The sequence below is a fragment of the Lissotriton helveticus genome, chromosome 9 (genome assembly GCF_964261635.1).
Source record: "Lissotriton helveticus chromosome 9, aLisHel1.1, whole genome shotgun sequence".
NCBI lineage: Eukaryota > Metazoa > Chordata > Amphibia > Caudata > Salamandridae > Lissotriton > Lissotriton helveticus.
Window position 1 is genome coordinate 22,672,228 of NC_136070.1, and position 12,069 is coordinate 22,684,296.

At 45.3% G+C, this 12,069-nt stretch overlaps 1 protein-coding gene across 1 annotated transcript in view; it reads left to right on the forward strand.

Moving 5' to 3' along the window:
• The window catches only part of SNX6 (sorting nexin 6), an 86,310-nt gene that overhangs the window by 50,456 nt on the left and 23,785 nt on the right, over positions 1-12,069 (forward strand). The window contains exons 9-10 of the mRNA XM_078659383.1: positions 1,954-2,029; positions 6,355-6,394. Coding sequence (XP_078515509.1) covers positions 1,954-2,029; positions 6,355-6,394 — 116 coding nt within the window. The remainder of the gene's footprint in view (positions 1-1,953; positions 2,030-6,354; positions 6,395-12,069) is intronic.

A 12,069-nucleotide genomic window follows, 5' to 3' on the forward strand; every position in this document is an offset into this window, starting at 1 on the left:
ATAGAACCCTAAGTCCACTCTCACTTCTTACTCAAACCTCTGCACCGGGTGTTGGATTTGTGTCTACCGTAAGGTGTTCTTTAATTCTGTTGAAGTCGCAGAGGGAGTACTGTGTTTATTGGGCTGTCCCTGTTTGTGTTTATTTGGCATGTTCTGTTAGTTAAGTTGTCCTACTAGTTAGGCAGCCCTTCAGTTAATACTGGTTAAAAAGGTGCACACCTGCCCTTTGAAAGTGCCAGGTGATATCCTACATGAATGTGCTGGTCAGAACTCTGCTTTCAGTCAGAGTTGAATAGCTGGGCATATCTTGCTTGGTTTAATTATATGTAAGACTCCCAGTTTCACGTTTTTACGATTTTTACAGATAAATACGTACAGAAAAGCATCTATTTTCTGGTCCGTATTTAATTTTAGAAATGGCTAAATACGGAAAGGAGGTTTTGTCTTCAGCGGTTCTCACTTCTGTCCATCATGAGTGCTAGGCCAATGGCAGGCCAGATTGACAGACAGGCGAGTTAAAAAAAAATATATATATATATATATATAACGCTCAATTTCCTCCAAGATTGTTAGAAAATCAGCACTCGTAGACACGTCGGCAATGCTTTCCTAAGTTTTATTTCACAGTGTTAACAGACGTGTTTCAGCTACAAGCCTTCGTCAGTGTTGTTTACGCGCGCCTAGCAGCCAAACATTTAAAGGGGTGTCATGTGACGGTATCTTACATAGAAGAGGGACTCAAACAGGTCGGCTAGGGGTCGCGCCATATTGGAAAGTGCAATACTTTACAACTTTAATAGCGTATGTGCGTCTCCCTGCTTTTCAAAACATAAAGCCGTGTATCGGCTTTTCATCCTGGTATTGAAGCATATGTTATTAACGATCACCGATGTTATTTTGCATCCATAACACTTAATGTCATTATTCTAACAATCAATCCATTCATGGATCTACATATTGTTGTTAGAATTGTTTGTTTTGAAAAGCAGGGAGACGCACATACGCTATTAAAGTTGTAAAGTATTGCACTTTCCAATATGGCGCGACCCCTAGCCGACCTGTTTGAGTCCCTCTTCTATGTAAGATACCGTCACATGACACCCCTTTAAATGTTTGGCTGCTAGGCGCGCGTAAACAACACTGACGAAGGCTTGTAGCTGAAACGCGTCTGTTAACACTGTGAAATAAAACTTAGGAAAGTATTGCCGACGTGTCTACGAGTGCTGATTTTCTAACAATCTTGGAGGAAATTGAGCGTTATGTGATTGCGGGGCCCCGCCGCCGCAGACTGCACCCACTCGTGAGTGACCCGTCGTTTTGGCAGGGAGGAGAGATATATATATATATATATATATATATATATATATATATATCTATATATATATATATATATATATATCTATATATATATATATCTATATATATCTATATATATATATATATATATATATATATATATATATATATATCTATCTATCCACCACTCCCGTCTTAATGAAAAACGGGTCTGACACATGCATGAGCTTTACTCGGGTAATTTATTGCCACCATTAAAACCAGTTTCATTAAAATATATATATATATTTTAATGAAACTTAAATAACTGCAGCACTACAGTGGTTTAAGCTGTTTGCAATGCAAATGGTTTCCAGTGGCTTTATTATACTATAACTGGCTAAAACCCATTGAACATTCAAACAAGCTAAAATGTTTGCCTGTTAAATAAATTTGTAAGTGTACCCATTGTGGCTTCATTCTTTACATTAAGCGCAAAATAAAATATGGATAAATGCAGACAGAAATGTCAGAAAAATAAATAACATAACATCGGGAGCCCTGTTTGTATGTTTGTTGTGTTGAGTGGCTACTGGAACTAAACGTGTACAGTGAGTGTTTGTAAAGGTGGGGTGTGTCCTGAGATTGTAATCTCATGAGTTTTGTGCTGTTCAATAGGTGTTGCAGACGACTATAACCGAGCTGGGTCTTCGCTGTACACTATGGGAACTCAGGACTCGACAGACATATGCAAGTAAGGTTTTCCATGATTAGTAATAGTCTGTGTGAGCAAGTCAAACAAAGTTAACACACGCTCAGATCTCTAGAGTCAACACTCAGTGATGTGACTGCGAAATATTTGAATTGTGGATTTTCTAAAGTTAATGCAAACTTTGTGGACTAAAGGATTTTGGGCCACTTGTACTGAGCATTTTGCAGTCTGAAACGGGCAATCAAGCTGTTTCCAACCGCAAAAATGCTTTTCTATATGTACAAAACACAATTTACCGAATAGCAGTTTGTGTTTGTGATCTGGTATTTGTAAGAGGCGTGTTTAGGGCGTCCCTTCTAAATACTGAACCTGAATGGGATGTATGAATATTTTGCGACCGAATTACGGTCGCAAATATTTTACAGACTCCTTGAAGGAGGTGGCAACCCATTCACAAATGGGAAGGGGTTCTCAAGAGACCCGTTCCACTCTGAGAATGGAAAACAAATATGTTTTTTTAGAGCAGCACTACTAACTACTCTTAAAAAATTAAACTTTAAGGTTTAATTGTCTGTTTTTCAGGCGTATTCGGTTTTCCTTTTAGGAAAACGGGCTGTATTTAAAAAAGAAAAAAAATGGCTTTTTTTTAAAAGCAATCACATACATGGTGGTCTGCTGCCCCAACAGGCCACCGTTACTGTGATGGCAGTGATTCCAAATGGGTTGCAAATTGCGACCTACCTCATTCATATTCATGTGGTAGGTCAATTGCGACCCCATTAAGAATCGCTTGCAGGGCCGGTCGCTCCACATACCGCGCGGCTCCAATAAATCCCGCCCCCCCGTGAGTGCCCAGGACCCCTGACCCCTCCGCTGCTGCCGTGAGCCCTCAGCTGCTGTCTCGCTCTAGAGCGGCGCTGATCGCCCCTGTGCTCGTGTCCCCCACACTCTCGCCAGCTGAGTGCCTGTCTGCCCGTATCTGCTGTTTGCGCTGTGACCAGTAATTTAGTGCCACGCACGCAATTCAGCGAAGCCATCGCAGACTTCGTCAGTCCGCACGCCCTCACCTCCTCAGACTACATCCTCCTAGGGGACCTCAACTTCCACCTGGAGAACAACATGGACTGCAACACCGCCGCCCTGCTGGACAACCTTGCCAACCTCGGACTCAAGCAACTGGTAAACACCCCCACCCACTACGCCGGCCACACGCTTGACCCCGTCTTCTCCTCCAGCAAGCACATTTCCTTCAGCCACTCCACCGGACTACACTGGACAGATCGCAGCTGCGTCCACTTCAACTTCAGGAGAACCACGACCCACCATCACCTGCAACAGGTTCCCCGTAGAAGCTGGAGCAAGATCACCGCCGACCAGCTCACCACCGCCCTCAGCCAGAACCCACCCAGCAACACAACAGACCCCAACGAAGCAGCCCGCAACCTCACACAGTGGCTCACCAAATGCACCGACGACCTCGCACCACTGAAAAATCCTCCCAGCAGACCCGGCAGCAGGAAAGCCTCGTGGCTCACCAACGACCTCAAAAACTCCAAGAAAACCTGCTGCACCCTCGAGAAAGCCTGGCGCCACGACCAGACAGCAGAAAACATGACAGCCCTCAAGAACGCCACCCGCAAACACCACCAGATGATCCGCACCACCAAGAGGACAACATTCAAAGAACGACTGGACAACAACACCCACAACAGCAAGGAACTCTTCAGCATTGTTAAAGAGCTCTCCAACCCCAGCGCCTGCAACAACGACATCACACCCTCGCAAGATCTGTGCGACTCACTCGCCTCGTTCTTTCACCGCAAGATCGCCGACATACACAACAGCTTCGGCGCACAGACCACGCACCCTACCACCGAACCAGTGCCCCCCCCCACCACCACCCTCTGCACCTGGACCCCTGTCAGCACCGAAGACACCACCCGCCTGATGAACACCATCCACTCCGGCTCCCCTACCGACCCCTGCCCACACCACATCTTCAACAAAGCCGACTCCATCATCGTACCCCAACTCCGGGACATCATCAACAGCTCCTTCGCATCCGCCACCTTCCCGGAGAGCTGGAAAAATGCTGAGCCGAGCGCCCTCCTGAAGAAACCCACCGCGGACCCAACGGACCTCAAGAACTTCCGCCCCATCTCGCTCCTCCCTTTTCCTGCCAAAGTCATCGAGAAGACCGTCAACAGACAACTCTCCGCTTTCCTCGAGACTAACGGATCCCTCGACCCCTCACAGTCTGGCTTCCGAGCAAACCACAGCACCGAGACCGCCCTCATCGCAGCCACCGACGACGACATGTCCCTGCTCGACAACGGGGAAACGGCTGCCCTCATCCTCCTAGACCTCTCAGCAGCCTTCGACACCGTCTGCCACCGCACCCTGATACAGCGCCTCAGCAACACCGGAATCCAAGGAGTGCACTGGAGTGGATCATCTCGTTTCTCGCCAGAAGAACACAGAGAGTCCGCCTCCTCCCGTTGCGATCCGCGGCCACCGAAGTCATCTGCGGCGTTCCGCAAGGACCCTCACTCGGCCACACCCTTTTCAACGTCTGCATGAGCCCTCTCGCAGCCATCGCACGCCAACACAACCTCATCATCTCCTACGCCGACGATACCCAGCTGATCCTCTCCCTCACCAACAACCCCGCCACCGCCAGAGCCAGCCTCCAGGAAGGAATGAAAGACGTCGCGGAATGGATGAAGCTCAGCCGTCTGAAACTGAACTCCGACAATACGTAAGTCCTCATCCTGGGACCATCCCCTTCTGTCTGGGACAACTCCTGGTGGCCCCCTGCCCTGGGCACCGCACCCAAGCCAACGGACCATGCACGCAACCTGGGCTTCATCCTGGACTCCTCCCTCACGATGACCAAGCAAGTCAACGCCGTCTCGTCCTCCTGCTTCAACACCCTGCGCATGCTCCGAAAGATCTTCCGATGGATCCCCACCGAAACCAGGAAGACGGTCACCCAGGCCCTCGTCACCAGCCGCCTGGACTACGGGAACACCCTCTACGCTGGCACCACAGCCAAACTCCAGAAAAGACTCCAGCGCATACAGAACGCTTCTGCAGACTCATCCTGGACATCCCGCGCCACAGCCACATCTCCGCCCATCTGAAAGACCTGCACTGCCTCCCCGTCGGCAAGAGGATCACGTTCAGACTCCTCACCCACGCACACAAGGCTCTCCACGACATGGGCCCGAAATACCTCGACAGCCGCCTCACATTCTACACACCCACCCACCCGCCAGCTCCGTTCCGCTAGCCTCGCCCTCGCTTCCGTCCCACGAATCCGCAGATCCACCGCCGGAGGAAGATCCTTCTCCTACCTGGTGGGCAAGACATGGAACTCCCTCCTCACCCACCTACGGCTGACCCAGGACCATCTCTCCTTCAGCAAACAACTCAAGACCTGGCTGTTCGAGGAGTAGCGACTCCCCCCCCCCCCCCCCCCCTCCCCTCAGCGCCTTGAAACCCTTACGGGTGAGTAGCACACTTACAAATTTGTTGATTGATTGATTGATTGACTCGCTATTGAAAACGTGTAATTTTTCTTACATTAGTAATTGCGATTTCCTAATTGTGATTCGGTAAGAATCATAATTAGTAATTCTTAATTCTTAAATTTTGTACATGCAGCTCATAGCTCGTTCTCAGCGGCATATTGGAATGATGTTTTCCGCACACCAGCTTGCATTGAGTACGTGCTTGTAGGACACACTTTGTATGATCGGCTGTCTTGACAATACTAAAAAAATATATGCAATAATAAGTGAATCAAAAAGGTCCCTTTTCCGTCTGTTAAATATTCTGTTCCAAACCGTGAACTGTATTTGGCATAAAAAATGCTAAGTGTATTATATCATCGTGATCGACAGCAAAAGGATACGTGGGAGAAAGTGGTGAATAGTGATAAAAGCACCCGAATACGAATATTCAACACTTGGGTAGGAGGCCAGCTCTGGGCCAAGCTATGACGAAAGAACAAAAAACAGATGCAGAGGGGAAAGAGGAGAGGCACCAGAGGTGGCCGGAGTGAAGATCGCTCCGCCTCCCGCCCGCCCCCGCCCCCCTACCCCAACTCATAGGTTTCACTGTCGATCATCCTCTGAGTCAGGGGGGTTAGTCAGTAGATGACGCACCAGTCATCTGGCCTTAACAGCTGCATGGAAGCAGGTTACTCCTGGGAGTAACAGCCCACACAGGGCCAGCTCCTGCCTCTTACTACAAATGACACTAGTAAATGTCCTTCACAGCTCATTTTTTTACGTACCAGAGTAAGCTTTTACAGATAGTAACTCTTATTTGTGTGTTTTTCATTTTTGTATTTTTCTCTCCAGGTTTTTCCTGAGGGTATCGGAATTATTTGACAAAACTAGGGTATGCATTTTTAATCTGTTGGGTTTCTCTAGTAAAGGTTGTGAATTTCCTTGTTCTGTGTCTTTGCTCTGTTTCTTTGACTGGTAATTGAAATGAAATGAAAAGTAAATTTATAAAGCGCAAAAACATTCACCCAAGGGTGTCCAGGTGTCCGTTCTAAGTTGTTGATTCATTGCCTGTTGTGGAACTATAAGCTCTGTATCTAGCCTGTGTTGAGAATATGTCGGTTTTGAGCTTGGTGTGCCTTGCTCATCTGCTGGTTCTGTGACTGAAAACCCTGCAGCCTATCCCAGTCTGTTGAGTGATGTCATTCTGTTCCCTGTTTATGTTGTGAATTTGCCTGGTGCCTGTATCGTGTGTTGCAGATCTGTTAGGTGCATGTATTGCGGGTCTGTCCTGTTTGTGGTATATATGGTCAGTCTGTTGGTTCAGTGGTTGGGATACTGACAGCCTGTCTGTATGTCTGGTACATCTTGTGAGTGTATTCGTTCTGTCTGGTATGTGTTATGTCAGGTCTGATTCTGATGTGTTGTGGATATGTTCTTGCTTCTGATGTGTTGTGGATATGTTCTTGCTTCCGATGTGTTGTGGATATGTTCTTGCTTCCGATGTGTTGTGGGTATGTTCTTGCTTCCGATGTGTTGTGGGTATGTTCTTGCTTCCGATGTGTTGTGGGTATGTTCTTGCTTCCGATGTGTTGTGGGTATGTTCTTCCTTCCGATGTGTTGTGGATATGTTCTTGCTTCCGATGTGTTGTGGGTATGTTCTTGCTTCCGATGTGTTGTGGGTATGTTCTTGCTTCCGATGTGTTGTGGGTATGTTCTTGCTTCCGATGTGTTGTGGGTATGTTCCGATGTGTTGTGGATATGTTCTTGCTTCCGATGTGTTGTGGATATGTTCATGCTTCTGATGTGTTGTGGATATGTTCATGTTTCCGATGTGTTGTGGATATGTTCTTGCTTCCGATGTGTTGTGGATATGTTCTTGCTTCCGATGTGTTGTGGGTATGTTCTTGCTTCCGATGTGTTGTGGGTATGTTCTTGCTTCCGATGTGTTGTGGGTATGTTCTTGCTTCCGATGTGTTGTGGGTATGTTCTTGCTTCCGATGTGTTGTGGATATGTTCTTGTTTCCGATGTGTTGTGGATATGTTCTTGCTTCCGATGTGTTGTGGATATGTTCTTGCTTCTGATGTGTTGTGGATATGTTCTTGCTTCCGATGTGTTGTGGATATGTTCTTGCTTCCGATGTGTTGTGGATATGTTCTTGCTTCCGATGTGTTGTGGATATGTTCTTGTTTCCGATGTGTTGTGGATATGTTCTTGCTTCTGATGTGTTGTGGATATGTTCTTGTTTCTGATGTGTTGTGGATATGTTCTTGCTTCTGATGTGTTGTGGATATGTCCTTGCTTCCGATGTGTTGTGGATATGATCTTGCTTCCGATGTGTTGTGGATATGATCTTGCTTCCGATGTGTTGTGGATATGTTCTTGCTTCCGATGTGTTGTGGATATGTTCTTGTTTCCGATGTGTTGTGGATGTGATCTTGCTTCCGATGTGTTGTGGATATGATCTTGCTTCCGATGTGTTGTGGATATGTTCTTGCTTCCGATGTGTTGTGGATATGTTCTTGCTTCCGATGTGTTGTGGATATGTTCTTGCTTCCGATGTATTGTGGATATGTTCTTGCTTCCGATGTGTTGTGGATATGTTCTTGCTTCCGATGTGGATATGTTCTTGCTTCTGATGTGTTGTGGATATGTTCTTGCTTCTGATGTGTTGTGGATATGTTCTTGCTTCCGATGTGGATATGTTCTTGCTTCTGATGTGTTGTGGATATGTTCTTGCTTCTGATGTGTTGTGGATATGTTCTTGCTTCCGATGTGTTGTGGATATGTTCATGCTTCCGATGTGTTGTGGATATGTTCTTGCTTCCGATGTGTTGTGGATATGTTCTTGCTTCCGATGTGTTGTGGGTATGTTCTTGCTTCTGATGTGTTGTGGATATGTTCTTCTTTCCGATGTGTTGTGGATATGTTCTTGATTCCGATGTGTTGTGGATATGTTCTTGCTTCCGATGTGTTGTGGATATGTTCTTGCTTCCGATGTGTTGTGGGTATGTTCTTGCTTCTGATGTGTTGTGGATATGTTCTTGCTTCTGATGTGTTGTGGATATGTTCTTGCTTCTGATGTGTTGTGGATATGTTCTTGCTTCTGATGTGTGGGTATGTTCTTGCTTCTGATGTGTTGTGGATATGTTCTTGCTTCTGATGTGTTGTGGATATGTTCTTCTTTCCGATGTGTTGTGGATATGTTCTTGATTCTGATGTGTTGTGGATATGTTCTTGCTTCCGATGTGTTGTGGATATGTTCTTGCTTCCGATGTGTTGTGGATATGTTCATGCTTCCGATGTGTTGTGGATATGTTCATGTTTCCGATGTGTTGTGGATATGTCCTTGCTTCCGATGTGTTGTGGGTATGTCCTTGCTTCCGATGTGTTGTGGGTATGTTCTTGCTTCCGATGTGTTGTGGGTATGTTCTTGCTTCCGATATGTTGTGGGTATGTTCTTGCTTCCGATGTGTTGTGGATATGTTCTTGTTTCCGATGTGTTGTGGATATGTTCTTGCTTCCGATGTGTTGTGGATATGTTCTTGCTTCCGATGTGTTGTGGATATGTTCTTGCTTCCGATGTGTTGTGGATATGTTCTTGCTTCCGATGTGTTGTGGATATGTTCTTGCTTCCGATGTGTTGTGGATATGTTCTTGTTTCCGATGTGTTGTGGATATGTTCTTGCTTCTGATGTGTTGTGGATATGTTCTTGTTTCTGATGTGTTGTGGATATGTTCTTGCTTCCGATGTGTTGTGGATATGATCTTGCTTCCGATGTGTTGTGGATATGTTCTTGCTTTCGATGTGTTGTGGATGTGTTCTTGTTTCCGATGTGTTGTGGATGTGATCTTGCTTCCGATGTGTTGTGGATATGATCTTGCTTCCGATGTGTTGTGGATATGTTCTTGCTTCCGATGTGTTGTGGATATGTTCTTGTTTCCGATGTGTTGTGGATATGTTCTTGCTTCCGATGTGTTGTGGATATGTTCTTGCTTCCGATGTGTTGTGGATATGTTCTTGCTTCCGATGTGGATATGTTCTTGCTTCTGATGTGTTGTGGATATGTTCTTGCTTCTGATGTGTTGTGGATATGTTCTTGCTTTCGATGTGGATATGTTCTTGCTTCTGATGTGTTGTGGATATGTTCTTGCTTCTGATGTGTTGTGGATATGTTCTTCTTTCCGATGTGTTGTGGATATGTTCTTGCTTCCGATGTGTTGTGGATATGTTCATGCTTCCGATGTGTTGTGGATATGTTCTTGCTTCCGATGTGTTGTGGGTATGTTCTTGCTTCTGATGTGTTGTGGATATGTTCTTCTTTCCGATGTGTTGTGGATATGTTCTTCTTTCCGATGTGTTGTGGATATGTTCTTGCTTCCGATGTGTTGTGGATATGTTCTTGCTTCCGATGTGTTGTGGGTATGTTCTTGCTTCTGATGTGTTGTGGATATGTTCTTGCTTCCGATGTGTTGTGGATATGTTCTTGCTTCTGATGTGTTGTGGATATGTTCTTGCTTCTGATGTGTGGGTATGTTCTTGCTTCTGATGTGTTGTGGATATGTTCTTGCTTCTGATGTGTTGTGGATATGTTCTTCTTTCCGATGTGTTGTGGATATGTTCTTGATTCTGATGTGTTGTGGATATGTTCTTGCTTCCGATGTGTTGTGGATATGTTCTTGTTTCCGATGTGTTGTGGATATGTTCTTGCTTCCGATGTGTTGTGGATATGTTCTTGCTTCCGATGTGTTGTGGATATGTTCTTGCTTCCGATGTGTTGTGGATATGTTCTTGCTTCCGATGTGTTGTGGATATGTTCTTGCTTCCGATGTGTTGTGGATATGTTCTTGCTTCCGATGTGTTGTGGATATGTTCTTGCTTCCGATGTGTTGTGAATATGTTCTTGTTTCCGATGTGTTGTGGATATGTTCTTGCTTCCGATGTGTTGTGGATATGGTCTTGCTTCTGATGTGTTGTGGATATGTTCTTGTTTCTGATGTGTTGTGGATATGTTCTTGCTTCTGATGTGTTGTGGATATGTCCTTGCTTCCGATGTGTTGTGGATATGTTCTTGCTTCCGATGTGTTGAGGATATGTTCTTGCTTCCGATGTGTTGTGGATATGATCTTGCTTCCGATGTGTTGTGGATATGATCTTGCTTCCGATGTGTTGTGGATATGTTCTTGCTTCCGATGTTTTGTGGATATGTTCTTGTTTCCGATGTGTTGTGGATATGTTCTTGCTTCTGATGTGTTGTGGATATGATCTTGCTTCCGATGTGTTGTGGATATGATCTTGCTTCCGATGTGTTGTGGATATGTTCTTGCTTCCGATGTGTTGTGGATATGTTCTTGCTTCCGATGTGTTGTGGATATGTTCTTGCTTCCGATGTGTTGTGGATATGTTCTTGCTTCCGATGTGTTGTGGATATGTTCTTGCTTCCGATGTGTTGTGGATATGTTCTTGCTTCCGATGTGTTGTGGATATGTTCTTGCTTATGATGTGTTGTGGATATGTTCTTGCTTATGATGTGTTGTGGATATGTTCTTGCTTCCGATGTGTTGTGGATATGTTCTTGCTTCCGATGTGGATATGTTCTTGCTTATGATGTGTTGTGGATATGTTCTTGCTTATGATGTGTTGTGGATATGTTCTTGCTTCTGATGTGTTGTGGATATGTTCTTGCTTCCGATGTGGATATGTTCTTGCTTCTGATGTGTTGTGGATATGTTCTTGCTTCCGATGTGGATATGTTCTTGCTTCTGATGTGTTGTGGATATGTCCTTGCTTCCGATGTGTTGTGGATATGTTCTTGCTTCCGATGTGTTGTGGATATGTTCTTGCTTCCGATGTGTTGTGGTTATGTTCTTGCTTCCGATGTGTTGTGGATATGTTCTTGCTTCCGATGTGTTGTGGTTATGTTCTTGCTTCCGATGTGTTGTGCGTATGTTCTTGCTTCCGATGTGTTGTGGGTATGTTCTTGCTTCCGATGTGTTGTGGGTATGTTCTTGCTTCCGATATGTTGTGGGTATGTTCTTGCTTCCGATGTGTTGTGGATATGTTCTTGTTTCCGATGTGTTGTGGATATGTTCTTGCTTCCGATGTGTTGTGGATATGTTCTTGCTTCCGATGTGTTGTGGATATGTTCTTGCTTCCGATGTGTTGTGGATATGTTCTTGCTTCCGATGTGTTGTGGGTATGTTCTTGCTTCCGATGTGTTGTGGGTATGTTCTTGCTTCCGATGTGTTGTGGGTATGTTCTTGCTTCTGATGTGTTGTGGATATGTTCTTGCTTCTGATGTGTTGTGGATATGTTCTTGCTTCTGATGTGTTGTGGTTATGTTCTTGCTTCCGATGTGTTGTGCGTATGTTCTTGCTTCCGATGTGGATATGTTCTTGCTTCCGATGTGGATATGTTCTTGCTTCTGATGTGTTGTGGATATGTTCTTGCTTCTGATGTGTTGTGGATATGATCTTGCTTCCGATGTGTTGTGGATATGATCTTGCTTCCGATGTGTTGTGGATATGATCTTGCTTCCGATGTGTTGTGGATATGATCTTGCTTCCGA